Raw genomic sequence first — 13388 nt, 5'->3', positions numbered from 1 at the left:
CACACACACACATACAGAAAAATGCCCCAAAATGCCCTATGATGGGCAATGTTATCTAATGATAAAAGCAATACCTACACAGATACATGAACCCCAAAACTGCAGTGGAACTTTATCTTAAAAGAACCCCCTTAAAGATTCCTAAAATATATATTATATAGAAATTATTTTATTAAAGTATACTGTAGTGTTAAGTTAAGAAAATCCAAGATTATTCAACATCCAACTATTCGATCTTACTTTGATCGTACTTACATGATGATGGTTTTCTTTGGTATTTTCGTCTCCTGCTCGGTAACTGTGGGAGGAACATGGACAAAGCATGATGGTTATTTTGCATTGCTAAAGCTGCACTCAAAGCATTTTCTGCTCAACAAAAACCACAAAACGTCCGAAAAGAGTAAGACTGTATGGATAAAGCCAGACTTGCTACCTTCAATGGTGATGGCCTGCTCACCAGAGCGAGCCACAGCGGAGGGGAAGACCAAGTCAGCAGCACACTTTGCACTGCCCAGACGGTTCGACAACTGAAATCCAACAGATATATTTTTAGAGTCATAAATGTAACTCACTGCTGCTAATTAATATCAACTATCTTGAAACTAATTTATAGGCACAAAGGCAAATGCATGACCTGCATTAAAATCTCCCCTCATTGACCCTTAAAAATAAAGGAAATGTTATTTTTGTAATTATCTGAGATATTTTCTTGTATTGAGACCTCTTACTGTAGAGCTCCAAATTCTGAACAAATAGATCTTAATAGTTTTAATGATCCTAATATATTTGGAGTACTTATGTCAATCATTTAACATTAAGTGTACAAAACTCGAGGTTCACGAGTCTCCCTGTCTCACATATTATAACTGCCCTCCCAGAGCCTCTTCATGCCAGACATTTCTTCCTCTTAAATGTATTTATTTTACTGTTACTTGCAACAGGGCTTTCAAATTGTTATATCTCTCTATGTAATGCTGTATGGTCTTAACCTTACTAAGTGATTGCCCAGAGATTATGTACACTCTGAAATGTCACAAAACGAATACAGATAAATGGAAATGAATTAGTCTAGACCAACCTCGCACTCATAGTGTCCAAGGTCTCTCTCTGTCAGGTTTTTGATTACCAGAACCAGAACGCCACTCCGGAGCTCACTGTAGGTCTGATATTTCTGCTGGTCAGTCAGCAGCCTGCCATCCTTGAACCACCTTGAACAGGGACACATGCAGAGAGGAGACAAGATTAGAGGACGGGGTTGATATTCAAAAAAAATTGCAAAACTGAATCAAAATGAAGGAAAGAAGAAAACATAAGGAAGGTATCCATACCTCACTTTGGGCTTGGGGGCGCTTTGTATTACACAGGTGAACTGAGCGTCCTCACCGGCAACAAAGATGGCATTCCTTATTTTATTTACAAAACGAGGAGGTACTAAAAGAAACACATGACAGTGTTTTATGTTTTAGACTATTCATCATTGTTCACAAGAAAAGTGTAATGAAGCAGTAGAAAAGAATACTCTTAGGATCATCCTATATATAGGTATGATGTGCCACTTACCCTGAACTGTGATCTTTCCCAGAGTACTGGCATTGCCAGCTGGACTTGTGGCAAAGCACATGTACTGACCAGAATCATCTGCAGTCATATTGTCCAGGATTAGTGTGCAGGAACCATCAGGGTCCTCGATGATGATGTGATGTGGATCTGCCCCCACTGCGCGTCCATCTGCATCCAACAAGTAAACAAAACCACTCATGAAACAGTCTTTGAATGTCACTCCACATGGCTAATAACCATAGAGGAAATGCCTCACCCTTGTACCAGGTAACCGCAGGTTTGGGTACTCCAGTAACTTTGCAAGCCAGCTTAACAGTCTGACCCAGCTCTGCTGTGCAGTTTGCCAGAATTTCATCAAAATCAGGGGAACCTAGAAAATAGTTTGGTATAAAAAGCTGTGCTAGAAATTCCAAGCAATAGAGAGGTAAAGAAAAAAGTAAAACTGCATGGAGTCCCACTCACTCCATGCAGGCATGCTGTATCGCTGCTGCAGTTCTCTGAGGTCTCTCAGCCACGAGTTCTTGATGGTAACAGTTCGGGCTTGTAAGGTGTACTTCCTCACAGAATCCTCGCGCTCATGCCAAATCTCAAAGGCACGGTCATCACCCTCCACTGTCTCATTCACATCAATGTTATTCAGCTGAAACAAGATAAAGAAACCAACAAACATCATTTAGGCCGCTGACCATGAAAGAAAAGATGAAACTAGATTATGTTAAAAACACTTACCTTCATCATGTTCTTGAAAATATATGCTTGTGTATCAGTGTTGCTGTCTCTCTTGGGCTTGCAGATAATGCAGTAGTTCTTAAAGAGGAAGACGTGACGGTGGTGACCTCTAGAGGACGTTCTAATTCCAGGAGCACCCTCCCACACTTGGAAAGGCCCCTGGTGGGAGAGAGTAAGCATATGCAGACAGTCAAATGCTTATGTGTAATCAAGACCCTGCACAGTCGGCAGCTACGTGGTACCTGTCTAATTGGTTCTCCAAGAACTTCGAGGGTGGCAGGATAGTTCTCAATCATGGAGACATGGTGGGTATTCTCAGAACGCTGAGGGAGTGCAGACACCATTGCAAAAGCTTCTTCCAGCAGGCAGCAGTTCTGACCATTTCTTGCTTTGTTTCGAATGAGCTCCTGAAGATGTTGCAGCAGAAATTTCAACAAAACTGAAGTTACACTGATCGTGTACATAATTTAAAGGCTCTAAAAGCAAATGACTGAAAAGTAAATAACTGACTCTAAGATGATTGTATGCATGCACTCTATTACCTTCAGGAAGGCCTTGTACTTCTGAATCCTCTCCAGTGGCTGTTGGAGATAGGCATTTATGCTTCTTACTGGTGGATCTGCAGGGTCTGAATTAGCCTGTGCTGTGTCAGTATATTCCTGTTTTTTGGAGTTTAAAAAAAAAGATTTTAACAGTTGGCACATTTGTAATTCATAGTATAGCAATAACAATTCTGCTGTTACCTTAAAGAAGCTGTGCACAGTCTTGTCACTGATGGCAGATTCAGCCTGACTATGACCTACAAGATACTGAAGGTACTTCTCAAAGCCCTCCTTGTTCTTCAGGAAACACATGGCTATGTCATCATCAGTGTCGCAGTCATTCAACTTCGGAAGGAATGCCCTAAAAAGAAAATCATAAGAATGATGCATACTGATTATACTAAAAAATGGCTGAAAATAACATTTAAGAGGTGAGCTCACTTGTTATGGAAGGATTTGATATCATCAATGTTTCTGAAAATAGCCTCTTTCTGGCTGGTGACGTCAGGCGGTGCATCAGAACTGTCTGCATGCTTCAGGTGATGGGAGGTGAAGAATTCCACCTCCTTGACAAACTCTGATTCTCCGTTTATCAGTTCCTGGATCAGTTGGCTAGAAGCACGAATTAATAGTTTGTTATGGTTCTTTGGTTGGTTTGCTTTGTCACGACAAACATGCTTCACTTACAATAATTTTCTCTTGTATTCTCCTTCAGACACCTCTTCCACACTTGTTTCTGGAAGATCGCCAGCGTCAGCAGAGAGCTGTAATAGAAATTTTAATTTTTAAAAAAAATATATTACCCAATGCGTGCAACATGCAGTGGCGAGCTGGAAGGAATTGTCTTGAGACATACTTTGAGTTTTTTGTCCAGGTAGGCCGGTGAGACCCAGCCTTGGCGGGATGGTGTCGTTTTGGTGGGTTTGGTCCGAACTAACCACTTGAGCGGGTGAGCCGAGTCCAAAACCTCAACATACTGTCCCTCTTTTAGAGAGATGGAATCTTTGCTCGCCACGATGGGGTTGTAATCAGCTGTTGCTACATAGATATCAAACATCTATAAAAAAATATATATATATGTGTGTGTATTAATAACAGGATTGCAGGGGGACTGGAAGCTATCCCAGCTGTCAGAGGGTGAGAGACAGAATACCAATCTGCCCCAAGGCTAACACACAGAGACATAACCATTCACACCTGTCTATGTATAAAAAAAAAACTTAATTGAATTTCCCTTTATTTCTTCAAATAAACTGCACCATTAAAACTTTCATTTCCTTGTTTTATATAGTATCCTGCCATGGTGTGTCAGAATTTAATCGATGAAATTCTGATATAAAGGCCAAAAATTTATGAACATTATGAACTTAATGGAAATTTTTTGTATCTCACCTCTCCCCTGGCGTCTCCTTCATCAGACTCAGAGGAGGAGTCAGCAATGAGGGAGGGAGGACGGGAGCGACCGTGATGAGGTGATGGAGAAGGTGTCTTGGTCTCATCATCACTGTCACCACCTGGTACGCGTAATGAAGCTGGAGCAGTAAGGAGGAAGTCAAAAGAGGACGGGTCAGTCGCACGGAAATGTCCAATTAGTATAATCTGTCCTTTAAACCTATGCAGTAGATATTAGTACCCACACTCACTCAGGTCCATCAGCTTAAATATATATTTAAAACCATAACTGTGTGCTAGCGTGTACCAGTGTTGTATTTACCTGGTCAATTTGAATTTTTCTGTATACTGAAGTAACGACATAGTTTTTACGATGCAAAAACAGAGGGGAGAAATCCACAGTGGTTAATCATTCTAATGCTCTAACATGTATTACTGTATTAGTATCATGACAACAGGCAGCTTCACTTCTATCTCAGCTCTCCACATACATGTCTGCTTGGTGAGCATGTATTCCACTTATACAGAAGCTTCATAGGTTATTGCAAAAACTATTTTAGTAACAAGAGAAAGGATGAGGAAACTCATTGAGGATGAGTAAGGAGATATAGAGGGCACTAATAGAAATAAAAGGGGATGGCTTAGCTGTTATTAAGCTGACACTGAAATAGAGTTGTTGTATGTATAACTAAATATTTCTTGTATGTAAAAGGAAATGTAAGGAAAACTGTTTTATAAAGTCATTATTATTAGATAGAAAATATTTCAGTGGAAAACTGCAGAGTATCTGTGATGCTGATGCACTTGGGATACATACTGGCAGATTTGGGCCAAGATTTCATCCACTGGAGCACTTCATGATTCTGTAAACTGTCTGAATAACAAATTAATCATTTAATGAGTATTTATTTAGTGGGAGTGATAAACTAATGGGTGTAAAGGTGGTTAGGAAATGATGTCTGTATGAAGGAATGGGAGATTTTATGTCATAAATGCATAAATAAACTAAAGCGTGCACTAGATAAGCACTAACATGGCACTAAGAAACATTCCTCGGTCAGGTTTGGTGTTCAGAAACAAAGGAAAGTGATAGCCAGTTCAGTATTTAAGCATTAAAGCATTCGGATTAAACATTTCTTAAACAGCCAGAATGAATTCATAGAATTCAACCAAACCTGACAAGAAAATAACAGAGCAATGCAACAGAAGCACTGTATGCAACATAATCTATGATCCATACTTCAGTCTTCAGCATTAGTAACTACCAAATGCAGTCACTGCAGAGGGAATATGGATAGTTAACCTGCACATTTTTAGTACAACTACAGACACAAGGTAATTTAAGAGATTGAAGGTGTTGTGATCGTTCAAGTCATATAATTTAATGTTTGTTCTCCTGAGAATGTATGTTCTCTTGAGGTGAAACCTTTTGGGTTTTTTCTTTTTAATCTAAACTGTTTATGAGACTTGTTGAGAAGGAGCTAAAGTCCAATGCTAGCATAATCATTCATTTATCTTGGTTTAAACCAGACTTGAAGCCGGAATAGACCAGTTCTGAAATGCCTTATGGACATAAAGGTTTGTATTTTATAAAGTACGATGAACTCATTAGTCTCTGAATATTTAATGCAGAGCTATAATGGTCCACTTACCTTGGGTGATCTTGGCTGATACCATTTCAGTGATCTGAGAGGTGAGTTTCATGAGGAATTCCTCTGAACCTACTTCACCTAGGAAAGGCATTTTGCCCTCTTAAGGGTTGGCAAAAAGTAAAGAACACCATAAATATCTTAACATTTATTTTTATTCATTTATATATCTTATCAAAAATAAACATTACTGGGCCTGATGATTAGCTAGTACGTCTTACCTTTTCCTTTGCTAGTATCTTCCTGTGGAGGACTAACTGTAATCCCAAGAACCCTGAGCGGATTTCAGTATTAAAATTTGTCATGTATTTACATTTATATTAAATGTACTTACTACAGACATCTTTTTATGTGCAAGGCAATCAAAAGGTTTCAAAAATAACTTACTCTGAAGCCACTGTCTCTTTCTTGGGCTGAGGAGCTAGAGAGGAGGGAGAAAAAAAGAAGAAGGGTGGTTTGAAAAGTGCTCTGCTAAGTGTTTCTGATATAAGAAGACACTCATTTAACCTGTCATTTCAAAATAAAGTGTCTTGATGACGTTATTCTCCTTACTCTCATCCACCTCCAAGTGAGCAGTGCAGATGGACTGTCCAGCTTTATTTGTTGCAATGCAGGTGTAGGCACCAGTGTACTCTGTGCCCACGTCCATCAAGATGAGACTGTGGTGGCGCCCAGAGCTTGCTATTTTGTATCCTTTAGTGTCAGGCTTGATCCACAGGACATCCTCCAAAGATTCCTCCTTTAGCCAGTTGACCATGGGAGTAGGAGATCCTAAGAGAGAAGAAGGGTGATTATGGAGACTTTGTAATAATGATGCGTGGCAGATAGAGCCCAAAATCTAGACTTTCTTCTTATCTAGAAAAGTGTAGTAACGCACCTTCTACTTTCACAGACAGAGTGATGCTTGTTCCTTGTTTCACCTTCCTATTGCTGAACCTTTCAATAAAGCGGGGTGGCACCAGGGGCTCTTTAGGGTCTGTGAAAATAAAGTGTATAATGTGACATTTTGAATATATGGACATGTCTACTGAAAGTACATATACTTGTGCTGTGGTTTGTAGGATAAATGTTAAATTACCCTTTTTCTCTTGTGGTAAAATCTCCCCAGGACCTGTTGCAAAAAGTGTTGCAAATGTATAAAGTGTATCTCATCGTTTCATTTGAGATTTGTATTTTGTATTCAGGCACGTGTATACATACTCAATACTATCATCCGGGCAGAGGAGTAAGCAGAACCAGCTGCATTGCTGATGTAGACGGAGTACTCCCCCATATCCTCTTTTTTCACCTCCGTGATCTCCACGCCATGAACGTCTCTCTCTGCTAACAAATGAATTCTTTCTGAAGGTCGTAGAGGGTGGCCATCTTTGAACCAGTATATTCTGGGTTTCGGGAAACCTGGAAAACAACAAAAATTTGACAAACATTATTCTTAAATCATATGCAATGTTTTTAGAACACTGGGATGGATTAACAAATCTTTACTTTACCCTTTACTTTAAGCTGCATCTTTGCAATAGGTGAACCTGGACAGACGTGAACATCATGAAGCTCCTCCACAACCTGCGGTAGCTGATCATCTTCAGCTACAGACTCAAAGGTCTCAGTTTCCCTGTTGGAGGAGAGTAAAGCACAGCAGCTCCAGTATATCTATAACTGTATGTGAAGGCCTCAATATAAAGGTTTAGTTCATATAAATAAATAAATAAACATAAATAAATTTACCTGGACATGTATCCTTTGGCACTGACGTAAGAAGACGTCTCAGTGGCATCAGCAGCAGTGTCATAATCTGAGCTGCAAGACACTGATGGAGGAATTTTATTATAGTTTTATACAATGCTTAAGGTGTAAAGGGACTCTGCTTTTCTAAGATGTTGATTTATGGTTCGGAAATTAGCTTCATGCTTCAGTTAAATGCTACATCTGTATAGCTGTAGGTTTTGTGGGTTTGTTTTTGTTGTTTTTTTACCCCTGCCTAATATAAAGGCAGGGTGAGAAACCTGCCTTTATATTAGGGGAGGCTCAAGGTCCATCTCACATATTCTGCATGCTAGTTTTGCTCTGACTTTGTCTGAAGTTCTCTTCTGTTTTAAAAAAACAAGCTATACAGAAGTTTGCATACATTTACGGGCATGAATATTGTAGTAATTTTGCCCTTTTAATAATAACAATAATAATGGATTGCATTTATATAGCCTTTTCGAGACCCTCAAAGCGCTTTACAATTCCACTCTCACATTCACACACTGGTGGAGGCAAGCTACAGCTGTAGCAGACTGACAGAAGCAAGGCTGCCATATCGCGCCATCGGCCCCTCTGGCCATCATCAGTAGGGCAGTAGGTCTGTGTCTTGTCCAAAACAGATAGAGCTGGAGATAGAGCTGGGGATCAAACCTTCTGGTTACAAGATAAGCTTCCCAACCCTCTAAACCACAGTCGCCACATTTCATGCTTTCTTTAAACTGTTCTTTTTCCAGGGTGGAATGATGTACAGCATACATCTCAATGACTTCAAAAAACAAGAATTTGGTGTCCAAAATAAATTCAAATTTGTGCACCAAATTCTCATTTTTTAAGTCATTAAAGATGTACAGATGCTGTACAGTTTGCCTAGTCAATTATCCCAGGACAGGTATTTAAAAAGCAAACGTGTGTTTCTTGTATCATCTGTTCACTTACTGTCAACCCTGAGTTCAGCTTTAGTAGATGCAATGCCACTGCTGTTTTCAGCTGTGCAGCGATAGACCCCCATATCAGTAGGCAACACAGTGGTGATGATAAGTTGGTGGCAGCCCTCCTGGTCTTCATTGATCATGTAATGGTCGTTCTCCTCCAGCAGCTTGCCATCCTTATACCAGCGAACAGTGGGAGGTGGCTTGCCAATCACAACACAGTCAAAGCTGACTGGATAACCGTCTGGAACATCCTGACTTTGTAGCTCGGTTAAGAAGACCGGTGCAGCTGGCAACAAGAGCAAACGGAAAGCAAATATAAAAATCCCACCCCTTACATAGAAGTTGTTCTTGGTGTATTGAACTTGGTGCATTACTAACCAGACAAAATGTGTGTAAGAATAAAGAAAGTTATAATTAACAGAGAGCAAGCTGCTTCTTACCTGGAGCTCCAGTCATGAAAGCAGGAGGCTGTCTATCTTGTGTGGGCGTCTGTGTACCATCTTGTATGTAGCTCATCTTTTTAATTCGCAGCTCCACTTTGTGAGGTCCTGCAGGTAAGATTGTGGTCTCCACAGGAACCCCATGGACTGTAAACATCTCCTGAAATCTCATAGAGGCAACTTCAGCTTCTGTCCGTGAATCAAAACGAATGTAGATATAATTGTCATCTTCACGGTAAGATTGTGGGTCTGGGGCTCGCAAGTCTCCTTCATCTGCACTGACAAAGGGTTCTTCCTCAACATCTGGTGGGAGACGCGTGCGCAACAGGCGCCGGAGGCGTCTGCTTGCCTGTCTCAGCGACTCATCCATCTCACTTCCGGAGGAGCTCTCAGGCTCACTGTCAGCACTGTAACCTACAGTAAGCGGCCGTCGGCCCGATGATTCTCTTACCGTTCCCACAGTCACCTTACCACTGTGAGAAGCTACCCCAAACTTGTTAGTGGCTTCACATGTGTAAACTCCAGTGTCCTTGGTGGTGATTGCAGTAATGACCAGTGAGCAGGTGCCATCATTATAGATATCAATATGATGATGCTTGCCATCCGTCAGTGGTTCTCCATCTTTCAGCCAGCGGACCTTATCAGGTTTACCTTCTGTCACACATTCCAGATGTATGGTGCCATTAGGTTCTTTAGTCTGGTCTTTGAAGACTTCTTTAAAAACAGGACGCATGTCCTTGCGGGCCTTGTAGCCCTTGAAGGCAGCTTGAATCTTAACAGCAGCTTCTCTGAGCTCAGGGTCATCCTCTTTACCGATCTCCATGATGCTAGTTTCCTCTGTAGACACGTGTTTTTCTTGGGTTTGCTGAACTACAGTTGTTTTCACTTCTGTCTGCTGCACAGTTTTCTGCTCTGACATTTGGAAATGTGCGAAGAACCTCTCAGTAGCTAGAGTATCTGCTTCCTTTGTCACTGTCTCAGTAGTCTTGCTGCTCTTTTTGAGGTAGGAAACAAGCGTCGAACGCCCAGAAACAGACTCGTCCTCAGAGCTGGTGCACAGGCTGGCTTCTGTCTGCTTCTTTGACACAATGGCCTGCTCCTTCTCTGTTGATTTGACTTCCACTTTCTCAGATTGTGGAAGCTGATTCTGGTCTAATTTGCTCTGACCCCTTTTGCCATCCTCCTCTGGTTGTTCAGAGATGGAGTCCAGAGTTGGCTCCCGACTCATGCGTCGTTTCTTGGCTGATGCTTCCCAAAGTTCATGGAGATCACCTTCTTCAGCAGCCTCAGGAGGAAGACTGGGCTGTCCCAGTGCCTCAGTTACTTCCTGTTTTGCATCTACACATATGACCACAATGGAGTTACAGTTATGGTCCATACAGCACCACACCCTCTTTAATTGGTGCTTAATCCTTACGTTTAACATTTATGTGCAGGGCTACATTAGGGCTACAGCAGAGCTTGTGGAGAAATACAAAAAGTACCACATATACAGCGTACAGTGACCTACCTGGAGTAATCGGTGGCAGAGGAGGTGCTTCTGTGTTTCAAGAAGAGAAGAAAAACAAATGATATTAAAGTTTATAAAATATCAAAATTCCTTGGTTTCTAGCATTACATCTTTGGCTAGAATGTTGCAGTTGCATAAAGCTTGATCTCATATCACCATGTGACATAAAACATGAACTGCAATTGCAATTATAAACACAACATCACAGAAAAAAGCAGCTACTTGTGTTAAGTGAAGCGTACATTCACTCACCAAGCTGAACAGTCTGAGGCAGCTCAACAGGCTCCCCTATCCCTGCTCTGTTGATGGCTGCCACTCTAAACCTGTAGGCACTGCCTGGACTGAGATTTTCAACCACAAATTCGGTGTTACGCACAGGCTCAGAATGACATGGAAGCCAGAGGGCACTGTCTACCATTCGGATCTCCACTCTGTAGCCCAGAATGGGACTTCCTCCATCATGCAAAGGTGTGAACCAAGAGAGGGTAACAGACTTTTCTGTCTTACTGAGGACCTCCGGATCCTCTGGAGGATCAGGCACAGCTATGGGGAAGGGAAAAAGAAAAACTGCCATTGGATATATTTATGAACACTAATTAAAAACCAAATACTCTACAGTGTTAATCTGTTATGAAAGTTATATGGAAGGTGTTCCAAATGCTCCAGAACTTTCCATGTTTTTGTTAGATAGCTTATCTTTTCTAAAGAATGTCTTAGGCCGCTGTAAATTTGCACAGGTTTGCTGCTTCTTCAAAGAGAAAGCTCTGTACTGTTTGGCTTCCAAAAAGCAGAAGTTAAGTAAGGACCTGATATTCTTAGAGATCACAGCACCATCTGGGATAAATATTTACTAAGCATAAATTACAATTAAGAGGAATCTATAACTCAGAAATTTGGTTACATATTTCCAGCAGCCTTTTTCAAAAAGATTGAATCAGAGGGCATTCCCACATAAAGTGGGAACAAAGATTCTTACATTTAATGCAAATGTTGAAAGTATTAGCGTTAACACAGCCTTGTTGGAGCAATGCATTGCCTATTTATCCATTTATATTGCTTTAGTTTGTGTTGGAACTTAAGACCACACTTCTGACCATTGTTTCTTGTTTACATAATATTTGAAATCTGTTCTCCATACTAGTGGCATGTAGTATGTTATGAAATGACACGTTGTACCTACTAGCAAACATGTTGTTGAAGACGGACACCAGGCCACTAGACTGTACAAATTTCAAAGTGAAATCTTCAGTGGTGGATAAAGGCAAGGCAAGGCAAGGCAAGTTTATTTGTATAGCACAATTCAACAACAAGGTGATTCAAAGTGCTTTACAGAGACATTAGAAACAAGAACAAATAAAAAGCATGATTTAAAATTGATTAAAACAAGCAAATAAACTAACTAACTAATTAACAAACAAACAAACAAACAAACAACAATATATAAGATCAAAACAGATAAAATCAGAACAGTAGATAAAATCAGTAGTTAAAATGTAAGTTTTGAAATTTAAGCTTAAAGTGTGGATTTGGTGCTTTATTCAAATGCAGCTGAGAACAGGTGAGTCTTCAACCTGGATTTAAATAAACTGAGTGTTTCAGCTGATCTGAGGCTTTCTGGGAGTTTGTTCCAGATATAAGGAGCATAAAAGCTGAATGCAGCTTCTCCATGTCTGGTTCTGACTCTGGGAACTGATAAAAGACCGGATCCAGATGACCTGAGGGATCTGGATGGTTCATACTGGGTCAGGAGGTCATTGATGTATTTTGGTCCTAAACCATTCAGAGCTTTATAGGCCAGCATCAGAACTTTAAAGTCTATCCTCTGACGGACAGGCAGCCAGTGTAAGGACCTCAGAGCTGGACTGATGTGGTCCACTTTTTTGGTCTTAGTGAGGACTCGAGCAGCAGAGTTCTGAATGAGCTGTAGTTGTCTGACTGATTTTTTAGGTAGACCTGTAAAGATGCTGTTACAGTAATCAAGCCTACTAAAGATGAATGCATGGACTAGTTTTTCCAGGTCCTGTTGAGACATCAGATCTTTTATCCTTGATATATTCTTGAGGTGATAGTAAGCTGACTTTGTTATTGTCTTAATGTGTTTTTCTAAGTTTAGGTCTGCATCCATCACTACACCCAAATTTCTCGCCTGGTTTGTGGTTTTTAGATGTATAGATTGAAGTTCTCTGGTGACCTGTAATCGTTTTTCTTTGGCGCCAAAGACTATTACCTCAGTTTTGTTTTTGTTTAGCTGGAGAAAATTGTGGCACAACCAGTCATTGATTTCCTCAATGCATTTACCAAGAGCCTGTACAGGGCCTCGGTCTCCTGGTGACATTGTGATATATATTTGTGTGTCATCTGCATAGCTGTGATAGTTTATTTTGTTGTTGTTTATAATCTGTGCCAGTGGGAGCATGTAGATGTTAAACAGAAGGGGTCCCAAGATGGAACCTTGGGGAACTCCACATGTGATACTTGTCTGCTCGGATGTGAAGTTACCTATTGATACAAAGTATTTCCTGTTTTCTACGTATGTTTTGAACCAGTTTAGTACAGTTCCTGAAAGACCTGTCCAGTTCTCCAGTCGTTTGAGTAATATGTTGTGGTCAACTGTATCAAATGCTGGACTGAGATCCAGTAAAACTAGGACTGACATTTTTCCACTGTCTGTATTCAGACATATGTCATTAAACACTTTGGTCAGAGCGGTTTCAGTGCTGTGGTTCTGTCTAAAACCTGACTGGAAGGCATCGTAGCAATTATTCTGTTTTAAGAAGTAACTGAGCTGTTGAGAAACTGCTTTTTCAATGATCTTACTTAAAAACGGGAGATTTGAGATCGGCCTGTAGTTGTTCATTTGTGTCTTGTCAAGATTGTCCTTTTTCAGT

General features: G+C 40.6%; 1 protein-coding gene across 7 annotated transcripts in view; it reads right to left on the bottom strand.

The window, feature by feature from the left end:
* obscnb (obscurin, cytoskeletal calmodulin and titin-interacting RhoGEF b) overlaps positions 1-13388 on the bottom strand; it is a 61267-nt gene that overhangs the window by 3817 nt on the left and 44062 nt on the right. For 6 of the 7 annotated variants that reach the window (XM_080907585.1, XM_080907588.1, XM_080907587.1 and 3 more), the window contains 29 exons: positions 10753-11043; positions 10501-10530; positions 8991-10328; positions 8555-8836; positions 7598-7679; positions 7363-7484; positions 7073-7270; positions 6951-6983; positions 6750-6848; positions 6425-6643; positions 6260-6293; positions 6094-6146; positions 5876-5974; positions 5041-5097; positions 4224-4363; positions 3688-3888; positions 3519-3595; positions 3273-3443; positions 3033-3192; positions 2832-2948; positions 2532-2696; positions 2290-2448; positions 2023-2200; positions 1817-1930; positions 1561-1728; positions 1329-1431; positions 1079-1208; positions 434-527; positions 256-298 (listed from right to left, as the gene is read on the bottom strand). In XM_080907585.1, the coding sequence (XP_080763711.1) occupies positions 256-298; positions 434-527; positions 1079-1208; positions 1329-1431; positions 1561-1728; positions 1817-1930; positions 2023-2200; positions 2290-2448; positions 2532-2696; positions 2832-2948; positions 3033-3192; positions 3273-3443; positions 3519-3595; positions 3688-3888; positions 4224-4363; positions 5041-5097; positions 5876-5974; positions 6094-6146; positions 6260-6293; positions 6425-6643; positions 6750-6848; positions 6951-6983; positions 7073-7270; positions 7363-7484; positions 7598-7679; positions 8555-8836; positions 8991-10328; positions 10501-10530; positions 10753-11043 (4957 nt within the window). The remainder of the gene's footprint in view (positions 1-255; positions 299-433; positions 528-1078; positions 1209-1328; positions 1432-1560; positions 1729-1816; positions 1931-2022; positions 2201-2289; positions 2449-2531; positions 2697-2831; positions 2949-3032; positions 3193-3272; positions 3444-3518; positions 3596-3687; positions 3889-4223; positions 4364-5040; positions 5098-5875; positions 5975-6093; positions 6147-6259; positions 6294-6424; positions 6644-6749; positions 6849-6950; positions 6984-7072; positions 7271-7362; positions 7485-7597; positions 7680-8554; positions 8837-8990; positions 10329-10500; positions 10531-10752; positions 11044-13388) is intronic. The other variant, XM_080907586.1, reaches the window with a different exon arrangement.

Source organism: Rhamphochromis sp. 'chilingali' (genome assembly GCF_963969265.1).
Source record: "Rhamphochromis sp. 'chilingali' genome assembly, chromosome: 16".
Lineage (NCBI taxonomy): Eukaryota > Metazoa > Chordata > Actinopteri > Cichliformes > Cichlidae > Rhamphochromis > Rhamphochromis sp. 'chilingali'.
Note: the sequence above shows the minus strand (reverse complement) of the source record. Positions and strands in the feature narration are given on the sequence as shown.